The following is a 25,207-nucleotide window of genomic DNA, read 5'->3' on the forward strand; positions in this document are numbered from 1 at the left end:
CACCGCTGAAAGCCTCCATCATCCAGGTATAGTTTCTGGAGGAGTTGATGTACTCACAAAGCTGGGTGCACCTCTGCAAGTATCTAGGGGACTCAGAAACGATGCCAAATGAATCTACGCTGTTTATCAGCCTTCCTAAAGCACATAAACACAGCTATTCTCTTAATGAAATCCATGGTAGCCATTTAGCTACTAAGCTAGAGTCACCAGGCAGACCGAAGGCCTGCCCATGACAAAAATCCACGTCTATTGTGAAGTGAATTTAAAGTGCGAATGAAGCGAGTAAACTCAAAATGTTCACGTGTCTATTTACACGCAAATAACACAATTTATTTGTGCAAGATGTGTCTGGAGTGAACACAACATAAAACATTCATTTTAATAAAAAAAGAATTGTTCAGAAAAACTATTGATTTCACTCACTGTGAGCAAAAATCTAAAAGGTATTTCACTTTTCTGAAAATAAAACATTGAATTTTTGTTGTCTAAACATATATTCTAAACCTGTCAGAAAGCACAACACAAAAAAATAAATAAATTCTAAATGCAATTTTTAAATATATATTTTTTATTTGTAGAAATGATACAAGCAGTTCACAGAACTCAAAAAGCAATCTCAAACTATAAATCATTCATCTCGAGCAGAGATGCCCAAACTAGGGCCTGCGGGCCAAAGTTGGCCCATTCTAACCTTTGATTTAGCCCACCATCCTATTTGGGAGGAGAGGGAGAATGGTGGAGAGGTGGTTGGGGCAAATATCTTTGACAGAGATCATCATTGCAAATTTAATGTAACCTTTTGTTTGTTTGACTTGTAAATTGATTTGTAAATGAATCAGATTTTTTTAAAGTAAATACTGTCACTAGACTGATAGGTGCACAAGACATTGGTGAGCAAATCAAGGCAAAGGCAGGTGCAGCTTGGTGTATTCAGCATTGTGTTATTAATGGGATTGTTTAGGTTTTTACTGTAATACATTTATTATACTTTTTACTTTTAAAATACTAAATAAATTAAGAAATAAATTAGGAAATTACTCATGGAAGGGTGGCGCAGTAGGTAGCACAATTGCCTCACAGAAAGAAGGTCTCTGGTTCGAGCCTCAGCTGGGTCAGTTGGCATTTCTGTGTGGAGTTTGCATGTTCTCCCTGTGTTCGCAAGGGTTTCCTCCAGGTGCTCAGGTTTCCCCACAAGTCCAAAGACATGCGCTGTAGGTGAATTGAATAAAGTAAATTGTCCATAGTGTATGTGTGTGAATGAGTGTATATGGATGTTTCCCAGTGATCAGTTGCAGCTGGAAGGATATCCGCGGCATAAAATATATGCTGGATAAATTGGCGGTTAATTCCGCTGTGGTGACCCCAGATTATTAAAGAAAATTAATGAATTACTCATGGAAACTTTAGTGTAAGCTGTTTGGTATATTTATCTTCGGCCCACAGCCCTTAATCAAGGTTGGTTTTTGACCCTTTCATAAGAAGGTTTAAGGCAACCCTGATCTAGAGATTTATAAATATTTAAATAAAGTATTGTAAGATTTATTATAAATCTTAAAGTGTCTAGATGTTTTAATAGCAGCTACAAAAATCCTTGTATTACTGACAGTACGGTCATGTGTGGGCTATTATTTGAATTTCATGTGCAACACATATTTTCTCCGACTTTGAGTGCTGCCAGATGCTGTTCATAATTTATGTGACTGCTGGTAAAAGATGACATTCAGCCCTATAGCCTGTAAAACAGACCGGTGTAAATAGAAACATTTACAAATTAATTGCCCGCTCATCTCTTTCCGCCCAGAGTTGCCATGGCCACCGCCTCCTCCCAGGTCCTCATCCCAGACGTCAATCTGAACGAGGCCTTTGACAATTTTGCCCTTGATTTCTCCAGAGAAAAGAAAATCCTGGAAGGACTGGATTATCTGACAGGTAAAACCAGTGAGAAAAGCGAAACCACAAGAGTTTCTTATGTATGTAGTGCAAGTTTAATGAATACATGGTGTATCCAGGATGTGGCTAGAATTACATCAGCCGTCCTTTTTTGTAGAAGAAGATCAATATATCCTGTCTTGACAATTGCTTTCTTTTCCAGCTCCTAACCCTCCCTCGATACGTGAAGAGCTCTGCACGGCCTCTCACGACACCATTACAGTGCACTGGACATCTGAAGATGAATTCAGCGTCACGTCCTATGAGCTTCAGTACACCATTTACACTGGACAGACCAACTTCATCAGTGAGTTGAACTACTCGTCTTACAGATCTTACACACTCTTTTACAGTGACTCCCTCTGTTACAGTAATGTCAAAAGTTTGATCACCCATTTATTTTTTTATAGTTGATGATAATAAAAATGTCATCCTTGGCAAGTCTTAAAATTTGCAAGATAAAACTTTAGATCAACATAAACATCACATGACATTTCATACCATTTATTGATAAATTTATTTCTTTATGAGCGACACGGTGGCTCATTGGTTAGCACTGTCACCCCACAGCAAGAAGGTTGCTGGTTCGAGTCCCAGCTGGTAATTTGTCATTTTTGTGTGGAGTTTGCATGTTCTCCACTGTGTTTGCATGGTTTTCCTCCGCATGCTCCGGTTTCCCCCACGGTCATGATGTAAAGGTGAATTGGGTGAACAAAATTGTTTGTAGTATATGTGTGTGAATGAAAGTGTATATGGGTCTTTCCCAGTGTTGGGTTGCAGCTGGAAGGGCATCCCCTGCGTAAAACGTGTGCTGGATAAGTTGGCGGTTCATTCCGCTGTGGCAACCCCTGATTAATAAAGGGACTAAACTGAAAATAAATTTAATAAATGAATAAAACTGGTCGTCGTGTATGTGTGAATGAGTGTGTATGGATGTTTCCCAGTACTGGGTTGCAGCTGGAAACGCATCCGCTGTGTAAAACATATGCTGGAATAGTTGGCGGTTCATTCTGCTGTGATGACACCTGATGAATAAAGGGACTAAGCCGAATGAATGAATGAATTTATTTATTGAGTTATTATTTTAGTATATTATGTTTTGTATTGAGCTGTAAGAAAATATATTATATAACGCAACACAATTGTATTTACATATTTTAATTTGAAAAGAAACGCTACAACAACAGCAAAGTAAAAAAAAAAAAAAAGGAAAAGATGTTTGAATTAATAACAGGTTATTCTCAATAATTAAACAGTGGGAGAAATCTTCAAAATACAAATCATCCATAGAAGGCATGCACCAGATCATTATTTGACAATGGTTTATTTAAATAGACCTCTGGAAATGAGGGAATATGTAGATAGAGCAAATCATTCATTCATTCATTTTCTTTTCGACTTAGTCCCTTTATTAATCTGGGGTCGCCACAGCGGAATGAACTGCCAACTTATTCAGCATATGTTTTACGCAGCGGATGCCCTTCCAGCTGCAACCCATCTCTGGAAAACATCTATACACATTCCCATACTCATTCACACTCATTTAGCCTACCCAATTCACCTGTACCACATATTTTTGGACTGGGGGAAACCGGAACGGCCGGAAGAAACCCATACGAGCGCAGGGAGAACATGCCAACTCCACACAAAAACACCAATTGACCCAGCCGAGGCTTGAACCAGCGACCTTCTTGCTGTAAGGCGACAGCACTACCTACTGCAACACTGCGTCGCCCTAGCACAAATCAGTGTCAAGTTATTTCGTCTTTTCCGGTTTCATTTAGTAAATTGTCTAAATCTGAATTTGAAATGAAGTATATAAAGCGTGTCCACATTTTCTCAAAAATGTCTTTTTTTTATTTAAAAAAAATTAAGCTAAGGTTTTAAAACCAACATAGGCTCATCCTGAAAACATAGCCCTATATACATTTCTGGATATTGCGAATTATGTAGCCAGAGGAACATATTGCTGCATTTCGTCTTTAAAACGAACCCTACGGGGTGGTATGACACCGTTCCTTTTCATGCTTATGTAGCTGATTGCTTACCTCCATGTAGATGGCATTCCCGCAGTTGCCAGTTTGTCCAGTTAGCTCAACACGTACGTCAACTGACTTGAGATGCAGAGTTGAGTTGACCATGATGATGGGGCTTGAGTCCGGTGAAGAACGGTTTTAGAAAACAGAAGTCAAAAAATAAAATAAACAAGTAAATAACAGGGTGAGAATGTGGTAAAATCTGAAAATGTGGTAAAAATCAGGTGAGGGCTTTTCTTTTTTTCTGTATTTATTTTCAAAACACTGCGACTGGGCTCAGGGAAGTGGGTGGGCGGATCGATTGGTGCTTTTTAAAATACTATTGGTTGGGTTTAGGAAAGGGGGAGGGTGGGTGGATCGGTCGGTCGGTTGGTCAGTCAGTCAGTCAGTCAGTCGACAGCAGCCTCAGGTGGATTTACGTGAGAACAGCAGGTGTGAATTGCACTCGCGAGAGAAATTTGAGATCTGAAAAAGCGTACACAGTGGCCTCTGGTGGATTCACGAAAACAAAAACTGAAAAAAAAAAAAAACTCCTGGGACGTATTTTGCTCTCTCCAAAAATGTATATAGTGGCACGTAGTCAGAATACAAATGCCTGTAGATTCACTTTTAGCAGAAATTACTTAAAGTAACGATTTTCTATATGGCCTAATCAGTTTCTCTACATCTATACACATTCTAGAGAGTTTTGGGATGAGGTCTGGACTTTGGCTGTTGTAGGTTTGCTGCTGTGCTTGGGATCACTGTCTTGTTGCATGACCCAATTTTGGTCAGACAGCATTGGGTGGTTCACACACAAGTCTCCAGACCAACAGACTGCTCAAACTTCTGCTGATGATTGGTTAATGCATTTGATAAGCGGTTCCTGCTTTTGTAATAATATATGTTGTTGTTCATCTGAGGTTTTATTTCCTCATTTTAAGACATGCCCAAGATTAGATAATTATTTATGCCCTGATATGGAAAAATTGGAATTTGATAGGGTGTCAGTTTCACATGACCCACATATCTCACATATCTTTTGCATGAGTACTTTTCTACCAGTTTCGCATCTGTTCACAGCATTAAATTAGGCATAACCTAATAATCTTATTACCCAAAACACATAATTTTTGCAGTATTGAGAATTATTTCAGTTTACACACTGTTATGTTGATATTATGAAGGCCATAACCAAGATGAGGTGATTGGCCATTTTTCAGTTTTTAATTTTCTTCAGCTTAGTCCCTTTATTCTTCAGGGGTCGCCACAACGGAATGAACCGCAAACATATCCACACAGTAAATGCCATTCCAGCTGTAACCCAGTACTGGGAAACATCCATACACACTCATTCACACACATACACTAAGTGTAGCGGAGGCCAGCTAGTGAAGTGCTGTGCAGGTAAACCTCACTCATCTGACCTATCTGGTGCTCTACCGACAGACACTAGAGGCCATTGTCTTTAGCCTCCATGTTAGTGCAACCGACTCACATGCGGAAGGTCGCTGGTTTGATCCCAGCTCGGAGCGGGTAGGATAGTGTAGGATTGGCGAGGTAACATTGGTGCAGTGACCTGGATGGGAGTGTGATTTAGGGGGGTGAGTGTAATGGAGACCAGCTTGTGAAGTGCTTTGCAGGTAAACCTCACTCCTCTGCCCTCTAAAGGTGCTCTAGCAACAGACGCTAGAGGCCATGGTCTTTAGCCTTTTTGCTCCCACTTGGAAGTTTGCCAGTTCGATCCCAACTCAGACCAGGTTGGGTGGCGTAGGACCGGCGGGGTTACATAAGGCCAATTTAGTTTACCGCATGTCTTTGACCTGTGGGGGACACCAGAGAAAACCCACACCAACATGGGAGAACATGCAAACTCCACACTGAAATGCCAACTGACCCAGCCAGGATTTGAACCAGCGACCTTCGTGCTGTGAGACAACATTGCTAACCACTGAGCCACTATGTCACACTGGCCATTTTTGTATCAATGTAAAACTCTTTACTGTCACTTTTAATAAATATAACACACACAGTAATTGCTGAATAACATTTATTCTTTTATTATTACATTTATCATTTTGTATCATATTTTGTTAGCATTTCCAGCAAACAAAACCTCCACTTCTACTTCTATATAATAAAAACTTTCTCCATATCTTTTGTTTTTTTGAGGCACCTGTGTATAAAAGCTATACGTAAAGCTTGTACATCTATGTAGCTTTATCGAGCTGTTTAATTGCTTAAAGGCCAATGAAGCACTGTGACATGCTTAACTTGGCAAGTAAAGAGAGGGCATTTTCTCTCTCTTTTTCTTTCTCTCTCTCAGACCTGTTCCTCAGTTTCCATTCAGCCCGCTTCAGTAACAAGCACAGTATATTCATTTCAACCGTTGATGGTTTAGAAGCTCAGGAGCATCCACAGAGCTACCGCAGACTCCTTAGAGGATACAAACAAACAGACGGAGAAATGGAGAGCACTGCTTTCTTCCTAGACCTTTTTACAGCATTGCTCTTTGAATGCCGATGCCTAAACGCTGCAATTCTTACATGCGTATGCTTGGATCCCAAGAGAAGAAATATGAGCCTGTGCTGGTGCATTTTCTCAGTTGCCGGCCAAGTCAGGAATAGTAAAAAAAAGAACTTCATCTTCCAGGCAGGATCCATCTGATGGATTCCTTCTATGAGGAGCTTCAATTATGTGTTGTTTCAAGGCTTTTTATTGGAATAATGTATTTTTGTCCCAGTGTTTCTACATTTATCATATTTGCAGGCCAGTGAAATTGATGGCTCGTTTTATGTTCCCTTAAGCAAAATTTAGCTAAATACATTTTTGCAGATCTTTCACAGTCAAAGCGTAATATTCATGGGTTAAGTCTGGATAAGCATTTCTGCACTGCTTATTCATTGGAATCCATCAATTTATATGCCAGCAGCATGCTTTTGACAGACAAAATAACATGTGCTATGTAAAAATCCATACATTTCCCTAACACTGCACTCAAGTCCAATAAATCTACTTGCGCAGATGCCATGACTGGAAAACTGACCTTTTGTGATCAATTAAACGTGCCCAGAATTCATGCTCATCAACTCATTGCTAAGGCTGCACAATTCTGGCTAAAATGAGATTTTTATTTTTAATTTTATTTATTTTTTTGCTTAAAATCAAGATCACGGTTTTCCCATGATTCTGTAGATGTAAAATAAAGGTTAGTTTAGTTTAAAGCTTTATTAATCCCCTTGGTGCAATTGATTCTGACATGGTACTGCTTAACATATAACAAGAATGACACACTTAACACAATAAACACCAACACTTAACATCAAGGACACAAACAAAAACTGAAAGAAAAAAAAAAAGGAAAAAAAAGTGAGAAAAATAATAATAACAATAATAAAAATAATAAAATCAATAATAATTTATCTAAAAATATATATAATAATGAATAATGATAATCAATGGATTAACTACATTTATTACATAACCGAGTTACTTCAGGCACAAAAGTAAATTTAGGTTAGTATTAGTTGGCTATTGTTATTGTTATTCTCTAATATATGGTAAAACAATAATAATATTATTAGGCCTGTGTGTAGATCTACTGTTGGTTAAAATGCTAAATTTTGCATAGACTTTGAATGGTGGACTTGAATAGATTTTAATTTGTCTTGGTTGTTAATGCACTGTAAAGCGATGACATCAGAATACAACTATTCATAATTCTAAAGTTGAATTTTTGTGTTTGAGACATATGCTTGCAATCTGTCATTGACATTTATTAGACCGTTTTCTTCACTAGTAAAATGAGAAATTTGTCATTATCAGATTCCTTCTTGTATTATATTCTACATTATATAGGCTAGAGTAGTTATACTGACACTGTTAAACGTTTAGTCCCATGCATGACACTTTGTGTTAGCTATGAAAGAAAAAACATCAAATTCTTGTCGTAATCATAACTCTAAAATGTGATATGATCATGTTGTGCACGCTTTTGGTTTCACTTTCACTGACGAGTGCTCTCATGTCATGGCTGCCGTCACTGAGGAAAAAACATACATGCAAATCATACTTACGATGCGGCTCCTGAGAAACGATCACTCTGTTCTACAAACTGAATGTTATTTACACCTTTATAGACTGTTATTTACAGTGTATGCAGGTTCTGTTCACTAAAGTAGCCATCATTCGCGGGCAAGCGCACATCCTCTCATTAGTAAACAAACAGTTTGTCAGCTAATGTGTTATTTCTCGGCCGCGAATATGTCACTACATTAAGACAGAAAGGACATTTTTGGTTGAATTATACCTTATAAATGCAGTATGAGACTCCTTTGAAACTTTTGGAGTTGTCCGCGTTGTTGAGCAACATATGCTTAACCAGACCCCCTAGTTTTTCGCAATTCCGCGATCGCTGAATCCAACGCAAAATCAACGAAAAGTGTCAAATTTTTACGATCCTGCAAGATTCTTCATTTAAACACAAAATAATCGCAAAAAAAAAAAAAATCTCATAAAGCATCCAATTCCAAACCATATAATCAAGTTAGATTCATTTCAGTTTGCTATAAATAGTTTTACATGATTTATAGATGTTGCATGCGCAGCGCACGTGATGTATTTGAGTGTCTCGAAAAATGACATCTCACCTGCGCCCTCACAGTCATTACATTACATTACATTACATTACATTACATGGAGGGCAGGGGCAAGGGAGAGTTGTCAGCCTGTGCAGTAAGCAGACGCAGATGAAGCGCGAGTGATTTACATGTGAAATCATAGCAAAGATGAGATATAGACATCCTGTGACACGAATTAGGCGTTTTGATCGTTTGACACGCTTCAGACTGCAAAAGAAAGTTGGTGCAATGAGCAGACAAATGAGGATTGGTTCACAGATGACGGCCACTGGACGTGACCAAATTAAAGGACATTATTTGTGCCTTACATGTATGGCTGCTATTATAATGTGCGTCAAATCGATAAATTATTTCGTTTTGTGCTAAATTATTACAGTTATTGTTAAAAATAGTACCAATTAGGGCTGCACAATATATTGTTTCAGCATCGATATCGCAATGTGCAGGCCTGCAATAGTCACATCAGTTGACCAGACATTAAAGTTAACAACATAGTGAAGGACTGCATATTTCCTGCAGTTAACGAGAAAAAACACTTCCCTGCCATTGACAAGTTTTACGGTAAATCGTGTTTTAGAGGTATTACGGTGGGGAAAGCCCTAACGCATGTGTACGCTGAGTGAGGTACATGTCAGATGCTCCAGGGAGTGAAATCTGAACCGTAGAGGTACTGGATTAAGATAGTGTGGGGAGTCGAATCGAGATTGTGATCTTTTTTCGATTAATCGACAGCCCTACTCAGTGCTAGCAGTAAAAAGCTTTCAGCGAATCAAATCTTACAGAAAGCATTGTTGTTTAGGAACAGAGTCGTTCAGGGTACTGTTTAAAGAGTAGCTCAGGTTTGTCTGTGGACGTTATCGTGAGTCCCGTGAAAGTGAGGGCACTGGCCTGCCATCAGCCCTGATTAGATCTGACACGAGCTAATGCTCTTTGCTTCGCTCTCATTGTGACATTGATTGATAGTGATACAAGCCGCCGGACTGGCATGCTAACCTGCAGCAAACAGTATGCAAATGCCGCTGTCCTTGCACAGGAAACGGGCCACATCACCTAAACTGACGTGCGCACCTCTAGCTCAGGGACGTGTGCCGTGACTCATGGGTAGTTTATGGAAAATGGCAGAGACGTGGATGTTACGAGGGCTGGCAAGCACGTGCTCCGACACAAATGTAAAGCTGACAGTCATTGCAAACAGCAATGAGGTCAAAGCAGTCAAACAAATGAGTGCATTATGCTCCTCTGACTCTGTCTGTCTGTTTTCCTGCTTGTTCAGTTGATAACGTGCGTCCCCACAAAACACTAGCTCAGCGTGCCGTGCAACCTTGAAAAGCTTAACAAATCTTTTATGGAGACCAAACCCACGCAGAGATTAGTGAGAGAGTATGCTGACAGAGCTAGTATCGTCAGCTACTGTATCTAATAGCAGCAAGTCAGAAATTAGAGGAATTCAAAAACACATGTTGTTAGCAGCACTGGTGGCGGATTAATGAGTTTCAATCGACTTATAGCTTGTGCTCACACTCATAAAATATATTCAGAGGAAAATTTTAAAAAGTTAATGAATATCCAGATGCTGCAATGCTGCTGTGTGGAACATTTAGATAAATAGGTAATTGTTAGGGATGCACTGAAAGGAAAATTGTTGTCCGACTGAACTCACTTTTTAATAAATATTTATTGTTTTAATAATTAATGTTCAGTCAGTTTGTAAGATGTTTTAATTGAGCTCAATATGTTAAGCTATTGTTTAGCTGATAATATGTTAATATGTTTAGCTGATTTTAACAAAACAAAAAGCCAATAAAACAACCACATTTTATTGACAGCAAAATTGTATTCACAGTTAATGAATGAAGCGGTCTCATTGTACTTGTGTATGGCTAGCGTGACAGCACAGTAGCACTATTGGAGGCAGCAAGAATAAGAACTACAAATGTAGAAATGTCCTGTCGGCACATTATTTGAGGGGACTTTAGTTTTCGCTCTTGATCATGTGCGGTTAATTTATTGATACATATTGAGGTACATGAGTGGATTGTCCACAGAGCAAAATATTGAGCTATTTTAAATTTTAACTAGGGCATATGCAATATAGCTAGTCAACAGTGTTGCTCTTGTGCTTGGAAGCTGCAGCAACAAACCGCCCTTGCATGATGCTAGCCATTGAAATGAATGGGTTTCATAGCACAGCACTTTTTCGAAGTCCTGTGTGAAAGCCACCTAACTTCACACTGACTATGGCAAGAGGGACAGCGAAGCACAACAAAGCCATTCTTTATGGTCAGCTGAAAACTAAAAATGCCAGTTTCCTCCGATCGTTTTCAGCAGCCAAAAATTTAGTGCATGCCTAGTAAATATATGAAGAGTTTAGATGCAAATACCTCTAAATGCTGTCTGAAATCTTCCTCTAAAATCTGCATTTTTATCAGGCTCTTGTGTGTATGTTTAATAATATCACTTTTATGTCAAAGAATAAGTCCTTTTCCTGGTGTTTAAAGTGAAATATCTCAACATAAACAAAGGAGGCTGAGAAAAATGACTATTTTCTATGGAAATTTCAGACGGCACTTACCAAATAAATACTAATAAAAATACTCAATACCAAATAAACACATCAGAAATGACAGTGGTGATAAAACAGAAGCCTAGAAATCATCTGATTGTAGCCATCTGGATGTGTTTGCTATAAACTCTGCAATAAAAAAATGATTAATACATTAAAATACTTACATTAAATGTCGTTCTTCTGTGTAATACAATAAAATATAAAATACAATGCTCTCAATATGTATTCAGAAATTCAGTTTTTAGACAAATATTAATTTACAATTTTTATTACCACTTGGAATAGTTAAGTTGTGGTTTTACTTTCTTACAGTTAAGTACTGCACATTTAAGCATTTCAGGACGTTCCTCAACTGGTATAGGTTATAATATGTTCCTTGTCATATGGTGAAATGACTTTCAGCTGTTTGCACAATGGTAATGTTTTAGAATGGATGTAAATCTACTCCTGAAGATCACAAAGTTCCAGTCATGGATGTTTCTAGCTGTTATAAGTTACATCACATAGTAACAGCATTAAACATATATTTTTAAATTAGTATCATAATATAGAAATACTATAATATTAGTAATATAATAATATAAAATGTAGCCTTTTAAGACTTTTTTTAAATCTTACTGAATTACAGAGGAATAATAGCATATAATAAAGTACAACCTCTTGTACCTTAATGCTTTATTATATCAAGCTAAGTTTTGCACGTTCACATTTTTCTTCTATGATTTATCCTCACTCTTGTTGGTTCATATTTCACATCATGCATCAGAAGTGAATTTCAGACCACCCTCATTGAGCGAATGATCTTAGAACTGGTCAGTAATGCAGTTATAAAGGTATCATATTATCTTTGCTTGGTGTCATTGTGGTTTCTGTGGCTTTTTAGCGTGTTCGTATTTGTCAGTGGTTTCTGCCAAAGCCCAGGCCTTTGCTCCTTAAGATATTAATAACCTGAGCTTTAGAGAGCTGCCCGAGTATGTGAATGTGAAATGAAGACACAGTCTAAGGTGGCCAGCGATAATTATTGCAATTAATATGGTCATACATTTTTGCGAGTATAGTATACACTTCATTTATCTTAAATGTTCTAGATGTTATACATATGCACATACATACTTTTATAGCACTAAAATTTATTATTATTATTATTATTATTATTATTATTATTATTATTATTATTATTATTATTAATGTGTAAATGTACACAATGTGGAAACAGAAATAATCACAGTCTAGTCATAAGGCTGAATTTACTGTATGACACAGAATGACACTATTTTGCATTTAATAATTGAAATAGGACTGTACTCTTGTGCATCCTTATGTACACTGTATTTTTTTACTTATCATTTTTGGCTTTGTTTACCATATAACTGGTATTGTAACTGTGTGGTGGACCTTATGTCTATCATTTTATTATAACAACAAAAAACACAACATTTAGGGAGTCATTAACACATTTCATTCCCCAAAACACTGTGAGTATACAGCATACATTTTGGCATAAAAAGTGTATTTTTATTGGTCTTTTAATATTTCACTATTTTCTTACAGAAATCTGTTTTACTCTAGGGACAGAAAATAGTTCCTATCAGGACCTTCTGAACAGAAATGCTCCTATTTAACCAATACATTTTTCATATATTTATTTCATCCAAGTACTATTTAAGTCACAAATTCTTTGTTAAAAGTCTTGCTTAAATTATAACTAGGGCTGCACGATATTGGAAAAAACTGACATTGCAATATTTAATTCACTGCCATATATATTGAGATATAAATGCAATATAAATAGATCGATTGAAATGATTCTGTAGGGGAGAGTATCTGCATAAAATAGAATTTAAAAAATGAAAAGCAAAGTTAAATACGTCAGAGAAAAGATGCAAATAAACAATGATTTATGACTTTCTGGCAGAAGCAAAAATTAAATAATCACTGTATAATAATAATAACATCAATTCATAATTTTAATTGAGTAAATAATTATATAATGTAAAATTAATCTTTAAGCTACAAACGTTTAATTTATTGTGCCCAAATGGCTTAAATTTGCTTCAAATTCTAGCCAGGGGTCCATTCTTCGTACCTTGCCTAAATGATCTAAGATGATTTGACAGATGCTGGATCTTTTAATCTTGATAACTGATCTCTGGCTAATTTGGTTCTTCAAACAAGTTCGCAAATCAGATTAAAATGTTTGGATGAACTGATCTGAGATCGCTGTGTGTTGAGAAGGACAGATCTGTCGATCCTCGATATCATGATCAGCAATGCAATGATTGGCTGATGGCACAGCAGCGTAATGACATCATCTGATTAATATTCAATTATCCAAGTGAGCAAAATTACATAAAATTAGCAGTAAACGGTTTGTTGAATATAATACGCAAAAACTTTCCACATTTGTTTTGAGCTGCAGGCTTTACACTTTCATGTGTCAAGAGTATTCATCTTGTATTTCAATGCATATTAATGTAGTTCTACATTTAGAGAAGATTTTCTTTATAGTAGCCTATAGGCCTACTCAAGTTTTTTTTAATTGGCGTAAGGAATAACTGTATAAATTAATTTAGCATCAAAAAAGCATTTTGATATCGGTAAAGGTTTCTGCAACTTTTGCAAAGCATCAAATCACCGTCATATTTGCGGTCAAACCACGTGCATGACTGCATAAATTATTATCCTTTTTTTTAAAAAGTCGAATATTGTGCATATGAGTTTGTATCTAAAAAGTTCATATCAATAAATGTTCTCTTTGAACCACCAGGTGGCAGTCTTTGTACTTTTATTTCGGAGTGGAGATTGCATGAAGTTTTATTAACATATATTTTTTTTACTTTTTATATAGAGTTAAAAATATTTATTTACTATTTTCCCAAGTGTATATAGCTACTGTAAGAAAAGATCATAATTTGCTATTACCTTACTCAAAATGACCTGATCTTATCCTGTTTATATGAAATGAGCCTGCTTCTGAGCAGGTTTGAGCTACCAGAACTGTTGCTATCACAACAAGTCTCAGATGAGTTTTGAAGAACTAAACGATTCTAGATCGTGTCAAATCGTCAATATCCAAATCCAGCTAATTGAGTGATCCACGTACGAAGAACGGACCCCAGGTCTTTAAAACGCATGCAATAAACTTTCACTTCAAGGGTCAAGTCTGAAATTACTTCACTATGTTGTTAACTTTAATGTCTGGTCAACTGATGTGACTATTGCAGGCCTGCACATTGCGATATCGATGCTGAAACAATATATTGTGCAGCCCTAATTGGTACTATTTTTAACAATAACTGTAATAATTTAGCAACTTTTTTCCTTGTTTGACTTGTAAAGCCTATAATTATTCAATTAGAGATGTTGGTGTGCGTGCGTGCATGTGTGTGTGTAAACATATTTAATTGTTTTTCACAATTTAAAGGGAGTCTGAGAGTCACGTCATAAGCATTACACTGGTTTATAATAAAGAAACTATTTTCATTTAATATACACAGAAGCTTGATTCAAGCTTGTTCACAACTTAGGTATAACAAAAACACATCTAAAAAATTATAGCCCTAATTACCACTGTACAGTAGAATACACTTCTCAAGAGAATTATATACATGTGATAGTAATTGACATCTAAGAACATGCACATTCATGGAAACACACACAATAGAAGCATCAAAGGCTAGTTTGGATTTGCTGACAGGACTGGGAGCAGCACTGTTTTCCAGTCTTATGTTTTGGCTCCCTTTCATGTGCCAACACACACACACACACACACACACACACACATATGCACAGTCTAGATCCCTATTCACACTGCTTTCTTTTTAGCCAGTGACACATACCTTCATCTGCCTCCCTTTGAAGTCTCTCTCCCAATGTCAAGCAACAGCAATGAATTTACAATGTAAGCAGCACATTGTCATTGGCTATTATAATTCTGGTCATCAAACAACTACATCAAACGCCTTTTTGATATGGATGTGGATAAATGACTTTATTTCTCATGAAAAATGATTAATCATCTAAATGGTGGAAGTGAATTGTTAATACAAGCTTTGCTTTTTATTTTATACAGTGATCGTATGTTGTGCTTTTTAATTTATTTTCATGCTTACTGATGTGATTACATTTATAACCAGGCAGCTTTATTCCTTCGATTTGTGGTTTTCATTCAGTTGAATGATGCCGTAGATGTCCTTGTAAAAAGGATATTGTGCTGACTGAAAGCTTGCTTTTTTAGTCATTTAATAAGGATATTTTAGTATTGCTAATAGTATAATGGATATAAGCAATATTTAATTAAATTATTTTATTTTGTTTTATTTATTTTATTTTTATTTTATTTATTTATTTATTTTTTTTATTATATGTTATTTATTATTTTGCTTTGATTTGCTTTGCTTTGCTTTGCTTTGCTTTGCTTTGCTTTGCTTTGCTTTGTTTTTGCTTTGATTTGTTCCACAATCCTGTAAGGATTCATAGAACCAAAAAGTTTGGAGAATGGATGTTTGTTTCTTTGTTTGTTATGTCCTTGTTTTTACTACATAATGTTTATATTAATATAATAAATTTTTAATAATTAAAATAATTTAAATTTAATAATAATTACACCTTTTATTATTATTATTATTATTGGTAACACTTTATTTTAATGGTCCTGTTTAGTATTAGTAGACTGTCTGCTTAATATCTGTTGATACTGCTCCTTCAACAGAGATGTAACTGACAAGTACATGTCAACGTGCACTAACCCTAACCCCAACCCTAACCTCAACCAACACTCTACTTATAATCTAATAAGAATAAGTTGGCATGTAGATGCAATGTAACTTAAATTCAACAAATGGACCATCAAAATACAGTGTGACCTTATTATTATTATTATTATTATTATTATTATTATTATTATTATTACTTTAGGCAGGATGACGAAGTAGCTGATATAATGTTGAATATATCTGACAGTCAGTGTTTACTCAAAATATAATTTCAGTAAATATGTATTAGTAGCAGCGACAGTAATATTCTTTCTTTATTCCTCACCGTGAGAAACTGGCCAGGGGGACATTGGTGTTTGCCTAAAGCAAACATCCTGAGTCTCTCTCCCAACCTGTGCTATATGTGCTTTCACATCAAACAAAAATAGACAATCCTTGAATAATTAACTTCATGTGTACCAATTCCTTTTTAGAATCCCAGTGTGTTCAAACATTTATTCCTGTGTGCTGATTATTGCACTGTTCTTGTCAGTAGGTCTGTTTACACGGACAACAGAAATCTAATTATATACTTTATTCTGAATACTTTTATGATGAGTTGCTTTTAGAACATTCCCATGTTGCTTGTTATATAGTATATGCATGTATTAATGACAAATTATTTCCCCATGCAATGCAATCCAACATTCCTTACAGAATTTCACGCATCAACATTTATACACGATATACAGTTTAAGATGTTTCACTTTCAATTCAATGAAAGCATCAAGAGCATTGTTTGTCGTGCTATACGGGTAAACATGATGGATGCAAATTCTTTAGGCCGGTGTTCAATACATGCAAACCATAACATACATTGCTTAGTGTACATGTTGTTGCACGTTTCTGATGACAAATACTTTAAAGGTCTAAATAAAATTGTGAATTTACAATATGTAATTTGGGGCAGGGCGGCACGGTGGCTCAGTGGTTAGCACTGTTGCTTCACAGCAAGATGTTTGCTGGTTCAAGTCCCAGATGGGCCAGTTTGTATTCAACCTCCGGGTGCTCCGGTTTCCCCCACAGTCCAAAGACATGCACTATAGGTGAATTGGATGAGCTAAACTGGCCTTAGTTTATGAGTATGTGTAAATGCGAGAGTGTATGGGTGTTTCCCAGTACTGTGGCTGGAAGGGCATCCACTGCGTAAAACATATATCAGAAAAGTTGGTGATTCATTTCTCTGTGGCAACCCCTAATAAATAAGGGAATAACCCGAAGGAAAATGAATGAATTAATAACTTGGGGCAAATTTTGGTGTCGTTCACCCCAGCATGCAGGACATTGGCTCTGATGCTCTGGTAACAGTTCAGGATAGCGAGTACCTTAGCAGAGACATCATTAACATGAGCACCAGGAGAACAGTGAGTGTGCACATTACTCTTAGTGAAAGTAGCACGGATATGCCGAGCAATGGAATAGCCGATGATTATGATGTCGCATTCTGTGGAAATCTCAAGCCCAGGAGGCAGAAGAGGAGGAGAAACTCTCCCCTGGGTCCTGACTCACGTCTTTCAGCTACACCCAGGGGCAGCAGGTGTGCCAAGTCCCAGATGTGCTGGGCCTGGACAGAGAAACAGACAGTTAAGATGGAAGGAGTTTTGACATTGTACCGCACACTTATTTTAGTGGAGCGAGCGGCAGCCTGGTAGGCTTTAAACATAATGTTAGCTTTTGCAGCTGTACTCATTTCATCTAGAGGTTTCGGATTCATGCTTCCACTTCCTCCAGCTCCAACGCCTCCACCGATGCTTTTCCTGTACCTGGAGAAAATGTCCCTGTAAATATCATTAGTGTGAAAAGGAACAAACATTGGCGTCATACCTTACCATACCGTTCATTTGACTTATAAACTGCAGTCATGCGTATGTTACAGTATGTTTTTTCTGTTGCACATAAATCTAGGCTGAAGCACGTGTGTCCATTGAGCCTGTATTGCAAATTTTGCTCAAAACCATGCTCTTTTGTTTGCCTACAAAATATTGATCACTGTCATATGTGTAACTTGTCACAAAATTCACTAAAAGTCCTCCATGAAAGTAACAGTGATTAAGGTGCATACATGTCTGTGCTACACTTTGATTATGTGGCTAAAATATGAATATTCCGAGTGCCCTAATTCAGTTTGTGTTTACTTCTAGGAAGACTATCACATGTAAATGATCTGACTGTGTGCTGGCATAGTGGCATAGTCCTGATTAAGCGCAACTGGGAAAAAAAGGTTAAATCTGTTATTAATGTTATGCTCTCTTTTCTCTCTCTCTTGCTTTCAGGTCTGTATAACTCTGTGGATAGTTGGATGATTGTACCCAATATCAAGCAGAATCACTACACAGTCCACGGCCTGCAGAGCGGCACTCGTTACATCTTTTTCGTCAAGGCCATCAACCAGGCAGGAAGCAGAAACAGTGAACCCGCTCGCCTCAAAACCAACAGTGAGTCCAGTCCTTGTGTTCTGTACTGTACATCGCAAAGATCTATAAACCCCATTCTAGTTGCCAATCAATAAGGCGTTTTCAGTAGATGATGCCAGTTCATAGAATAGAAGAATGAAATAAATTAATGTGTATTTTGTGTACAATATTTACCCTGGACCACAAAACCAGTCATAAAAGTCCAAATGAAATGTTTTGAAAATTGTTTAGGGCTGTGAAAGTGTGTCCTACAAAAGTGTAGGCAAGTGTATACAGTGGGGGAAATAAATATTGAACACGTCATGTTTTTTTTCTGGGAATAATAATTCCAAAGGAGCTGTTGATGTGGAATTGAACCAGATTTTGGTAAAAACCCAAACAATACAAGCATAAAAATAAAACAGAACAAAAAATATCTGTAAATGAGTTATGTGTAATAACAATGAAATGACACAAGGAGAAAGTACTGAACTACTGAAACATATTTAATACTTTATACAAAAAGCTTTTTTGCTGATGGCAGCTTAAAGATGACTCTCATATGCAGAATGAAGTCACATACATTGCTCAGGTGTGATTTTTTTCACAGACTTCAACAGAGTGTAAAAGTCTTAATGGTTCTGTGGGTCTCGTCTATCAAATCTGATTTTTTATTGGGATTTTACATTGGATTCAAGTCAGGTGATTGGCTGGGCCATTCTACAGCTTGATTTTATTTCTCTGAAAGCATTTGAGAGTTTTCTTGGCTGTGTTTTGGATTATTGTCTTGCTGAAATGTCCACCCTGGTTTCATCTTTATCATCCTGGTAATGTAGACATTGTACTGAAGCAGCGAATAATAGCTGTTGTCTGGGCTTTCACTGCCTTTCTACAACTCCCGTTCTTCATGTGTTCAATACTTTTTTTCCTGTGTCATTTCATTTTATTAGACATAACTTAATTTGTAAACTACTTAGAGTTGTTTTTTCTGCATATATAGATTTCTTTGGTTTTTACCAACATCTGTTGTAAATTTCAAGTCAACAGCACTTTTAGAAATATGTTTTCTAAGAAAATAGTGACATGTTCAATACTTATTTTGCTCGCTGTATATGTTGCACTACAGATTTCTGATTCCTGGGCTATATTTAGACGACAACAAGGTAGCCAAAAATGGACGTTTCTACCTTGTATTTTAAAAAGTTTTACCTTTACACAACATCGTTTTCAATAAAATCTATTGTAATAGTATAGTAATGTGTAACAAGGACAATGTTAAAGAGACAGTTCACCAAAAATATTCAAATTCTGTCATCATTAGCTCTCCCTTGCCAGTACATAGCAGTAATTAACATGTATTTTGTGTACAATATCTTCTCGAAATGGTATAGTTTACGAGGCCCTGGACCACAAAACCAGTCATTAGGGTCAATTGAGATTTATTTAACATTTGCTTTATAAAAAAAACTTTTTATTGGAGTATCATTTGTTTGGATACAATTATATTTGGCCAATATTAGGCATGGGTCAGTATAAGTTTCTGACAGTAAGATAACCTTGACTAAAAATACCATGGTTTCACGGTATCACGGTATTGTGATTACTGCTCTAAAATAGGTTCTTTTTAAATGTCTGGGTAAAGTCCTTTTGAACATTTATTTTATTTTAAGAAACATTTATAATATTTTGGAATGGTACACATGTCAGGCTAAATAGTTATTATAAATAATTGACTTTATTAGTTTATTAGTTTCTTTATTAGTTTTACAGATTTCTTTACAACACATAAAATACATTAAAAAAAACGTACATATACCCTAGGCATGGTATAACAGAACATTTTAAAAGAAGTGGTATTAAAACCTTGACTTTTCCAAATCGCGGTAAATTTTGAAACCAGTTATCGTCCCATGCCTAGCCAAGATACACTATTTCAATAACTGGAATCTAAGAGTGCAAAATAAAATAAATATTAAAAAATAAATCCTGTGCAGATTAAGTTCTTAGCAATGCACATTACTAATCATATTTATGGAAGGACACTTACAAAACATCTTCACAGAACGTGATCTTTACTTAATATCTTAATGATTCTTGGCATACAAAATATATACTGTATATATAGTTTAAACTCATACAATGGCTATTGCCAAAAATAAACCCCTGCAACATAAGGCTGGTGTTGTGGTCCAGGGTCACATACAATATTTAATAAAAATATGGAGTGCAGCAGGGATGACCCTGGTTCCATTGGCAAAAATATATAGGGTTTTTCCATTGGCTTTTGGGTGATTACATAAAGTAATGTAAAAGTTGTTTTTTACCTTTTAAAGTACTCTGCATACATGTTTAAGCATTTTAAAGCCTTATTCAGTCAATGTCAAGTACAGGGATACACTAAAATAGTTTAAAATAACACACACATCATTATAAGCCTTTAACATAACAATTGCCTTTTGAATCTGACAAATGCAGGGTACTGTATATGTATGAGCTGGTTATGGACTGCTGCAAATAATCTGAAATATTATCATCAGATTCTTTAGGTGATAAATCAAGCTAATCACACCAGTCAGCACCACTTAGTCCTAGTTGATGTTTTGGTAGTGTTAGTGCAGGGGCTCTGTCATACTCTACCGCTCAATACCTTTATCAGCACTCCATCTGTGACAGGCACCCAAGCATGCAAATGATGGGAACCATCAGTGGGTTTGGTGTCAAACGATGTGTGTTTGTGTATATATGTGTGAGAGAGAGAGGTCTGGGAAAGCCCAGTACCCTCTACTAAGCTGTCAGCCGTTTCCAAGCTTTCTTACGGCAAGGAACTCAATCAAGATGCAGCGTAGCAGGTGACAGCATTCAGATGGGTTATTGCATCAGAGTCTCAAAGCAGCCTTGTGGAGGAGTTAGAGAGAGAGATACAGGAATGTCTGGAGGAAACGACAAGCTTTCTCTTTCACGCTTATTATTTTCATTGTCTGTTTCTTCCTCCGGGTCTGCACGTTTCTCATGGTTCCTCAAGCTTCTGTGAGATAACAGGAACAGTATTTCTCTCTCTTTCTCTTTTCTATCACTCACCCCCACCCTCAACTGTCATTTTTGTTACAGTAATAATGCTGTTTTTAGACAGCAGTGCCATTAAATGCCATTTTCACCCAGACACACACAGAGCTCCACTGCTGTGAAAGCCTGTCCTACAAAAGTGTAGGCGAGTGTATATGTGTTGCGCTGCAGATTACTGATACTTAGGCTGCGTTTAGATGACAACAATGTAGCCAAAAAGGAATTTAAAAAATTTCACATTTACACAACAGCGTTTTTAATAAAATTAATCGTAATATTATTGTAATGTGTAACAAAGTCAATGTTAAAGTGATAGTTCACCAAAACAAAAGTAAATTGTCATCATTTGCACTGCCTTCAATTTTTTTCTTCTGGTGAACACAAAAGAAGATATTTTTGGGGATGGGGGGGCTGAATATCAGTAACTTGACTTCTATAGCATTCGTTTTTCCTACTATTCCTACTGTTAATGGTCACTGGTTTTCAGCTTTCTTCAAAAGATTTTCTTTTATGTTCAACAAAAGAAGGAAACTCATTAACGTTTATAACAGGGGTGCCCAAACCTTTTTTTATGAAGGATCAAAGACTTAATCTGATTGAGGGCTGTACCTTATTGCAGTATTGTTTGACACCCAGTGGTTGAACTAGGTATTGCACGCCTGGTTCAAAACATATGCAGGCGCAGGTTGCCAGATTGAGGACACCAACAGGAGCGAGCCTAAAGGCTGATTTAAGGCCGATTTCAATCGTGTTCTAAATAAAAGCAACAGCACCCGATAGAAGGAATATTTTTCATATTAAAGGGAGTTTTTGTCCTGACAATGATCACCTCAGGTATACCTCATGTGCTTTATTCAGTGTTAAATGCTGTGAGTTTGAATGCCATTTCACATGACATTTGTTGCCATACTACTGAAAGCAGCAGATAGTTCACCTCCGATCTTGAAAATAAAATAAACCATTTGAAATTGAACTTTAGAGCTGTGACTCAGTGCAAGCCATATTAACAAATATCAATCATTCAGCATGTACATATAATAATGTTAAAGAGATTTAATATGTATTAATTAAATTATAAACTTTACCATTTCATTGGAGTGCAGTAAGTGCACTATTCTATGCTTCTGAATGACTTTATTAAAATTTCTGTTTCGTTTAGTGTCAACTACCCAACTGCTTATAACTGCATATTTCATCACATAGCTTTTGTTAGGACACGGGGTTACAATGTAACCTGCTCGCCTAATGTTTATGTTCGTATTATTTATACTATTTACTAATTAATAACCACCTCATCTGGAACTCTGATTTTGCGTCTCATTTTGGAGTCTGCAACTGTCCACCGGAGGTCACATTTCGGTAAGGGACACATGCTTTGAGAGCCTTTCTGACTGAATGAATCAAATACACAGTTTTTCACCAAGGCAACCCGGGTTGGTGAAATATATTTGGTTAAACTGGCTTTGGGTGGGTTAAACAATCAAAACAAACACAGATGTTTTTCAGATAAACAAGAATGTTCGCTTAGCATGTTTCTTAACTATCTGCAAACATATGGTGTTTTTATGCTTTAGATGTGTCAAAAACTTACATACAGCACCTTTAAATAAAACAAACTGTATTACAGTAAAGTTGCCAATGGGTAATTTCCTAATTTATTTAATAATATTAAAAAATAAATAGAAAACATTACTTTAATGGTATTAACTCATGCATTTTTTTTACTTTTTAGATTAAACATTGGAATAAAACCAAACAATCCTATTTAGAACACAATGGAGTCTTGCCTATATCCATCAACTTACAGTATGTACATTTTAGAAAACCTGAACATTTAATTGAAACATTTAATTTAAGTTAGAGTTTTTTGCATAATTTTTTATTTTTATTATAAAAAGTTACGTTAAATTAGAAATGACAATCTCTATTAAAGGCATTCCCCAACCCCTACCCATCATTATAACATAGGCTCATTCTGAAAATGTAGCCCCATATAAATTTTTGGAGATCGCGAATTAAGTAGCCAGAAGTACGTATGGCTGCATTTCATTTTTAAAATGAATGCTACGTTGCGATATGACGCCGTTCCTTTATACACTTGCCAGCTGACCGCTTACCTTTATATTCATCCCGCTGTTATCAGTTTGTCCAGTTAGCTCACCATGTACGCCGGAGGACTTGAGACACAGAGAGGAGTTGACCACGACAACAGGGTTTGAGTCCGGTGAAGAACGGTTTCTGAAAACCAGTATGACAAAAACAGAATCCAAAAAATTAAATAAACAAGTGGCCTCTGTTGGACTCGCGAAAACAAAAACTGCAAAAAACGTAGCTCCTGGGACATATTTGACGGTCTCAAAAAACTTATATAGAGGTACGTTTATAAAACTTATATAGAGGTACATTTTCGGAATGAGCCTGGGTTGCATCGTTTACCTATGGGATGGCGGGCCAAATCAAAGGTTATCATGGGCCAACTTTGGGCCGTGAACTCTAGTTTGGGCATCTCTGGTTTATAACCACTTGGGAATGTGTAAATAGTGAGTAATTTTTCATTTTTGGGTGAACTACCCCTTTAAATAAAGTGTTAATCTAATTTACCTAATGAAATGTATCCTTGCTTATTATAAATTTCTCGACCGACCCCATACTTTTGGAATGGTGTATGTAATACCATAGAAAGCGCTGTTATTTGGAAAAAGGCCATAGAGTTTAAACACTACTGTTGTACTTAGTGCTTTAGGAGACCTAGCCAAGGTGTAACTTTGTACTATATGAGCCTTGAAATTCAAAAAGGCTTGGATCTAAGGCTTGCCGTTCATAGTATTCATCAGAGAAGAGATTTGAACCTCCGCATAATCAAACAATCTCTCTGTCATTTACCACAGCTGTGTCTTCTGGCCATCTGACCACATAAAACAGCAAACTGACTGCAGGCCAATGTTTTCTCTCTGCGATGCCTACTCGACCGTGAAAGTCCACACTCCAGAGAAATGCTATTTAAAGACATTTACATAATCACTTTCAGTTTGATTCAGGAATCCAGAGCGAGAGCGTGTTCAACTCCCAGTCGAATCCTGGAGCTCATGCTTTATCATCTACAATTAATTTCTCTGCAGCCTTTGAGTGGCCAATGTAATTTGCAGAGGCAGAGAAGATGTAGGAGAGATTGTATTACAGGGCCAATCAATTTTGAAATGCACAAGTGCCATATAGCAAGATTGTTTGAGACTCAAGTGCTTTTTTTATTTTGTGTTGTAATTATTTAATATTAATGAGGCAAGTGGTTTGTGTGTGGTTTCACTTAAATTTTTTAGAGGTTTGAGGGTCAAAGATGAAATGTCTCAGCCCATATGATCTTCTGATTTTTTTATTAATAGAATGTAGAAAGCATAGTAAATTTAAGTTAGTCTGATCCTTAAATAGCGTGCCATAAAATTAAAATAAGTGTGTCATAAAATTAAATTTTATTTTAGTGTATTTTATTTTATTTATTTTATTTGTCATTCATTTATTTTCCTTCGGCTTAATCCCTTATACATCAGGGGTTGCTACAGCGGAATGAACCACCAACTACTCTAGCAAATGTTTTACACAGCGGATACCCTTCCAGCCTCAACTCAGTGCTGGTAATTTAATTTTATTTTATTTTATTTAAAAAAAATTATTTAATTTAAAAAAATATATGTATTTTATTTATTTATTTTATTTTTTATTTTTTTATTTTATTTTTTTATTTACATTTTTATATTTTACTTTAAGTTATTTTATTTTATTTGAATTTTATTTAATTTTTATTTATTTATAAAATTTTTGAGTTTTTTAGTTTACTTTTAGTTACTTTGTT

General features: G+C 36.2%; 1 protein-coding gene across 5 annotated transcripts in view; it reads left to right on the forward strand.

Annotated features, from left to right (window-relative positions):
- Positions 1-25,207, forward strand: part of mid2 (midline 2) — a 288,228-nt gene that overhangs the window by 248,086 nt on the left and 14,935 nt on the right. For all 5 annotated transcript variants that reach the window (XM_056471723.1, XM_056471725.1, XM_056471721.1 and 2 more), the window contains 3 exons: positions 1,802-1,929; positions 2,093-2,236; positions 18,178-18,339. In XM_056471723.1, coding sequence (XP_056327698.1) covers positions 1,802-1,929; positions 2,093-2,236; positions 18,178-18,339 — 434 coding nt within the window. The remainder of the gene's footprint in view (positions 1-1,801; positions 1,930-2,092; positions 2,237-18,177; positions 18,340-25,207) is intronic.

Source organism: Danio aesculapii, chromosome 14 (assembly GCF_903798145.1).
Source record: "Danio aesculapii chromosome 14, fDanAes4.1, whole genome shotgun sequence".
In the NCBI taxonomy this organism is placed as follows: domain Eukaryota; kingdom Metazoa; phylum Chordata; class Actinopteri; order Cypriniformes; family Danionidae; genus Danio; species Danio aesculapii.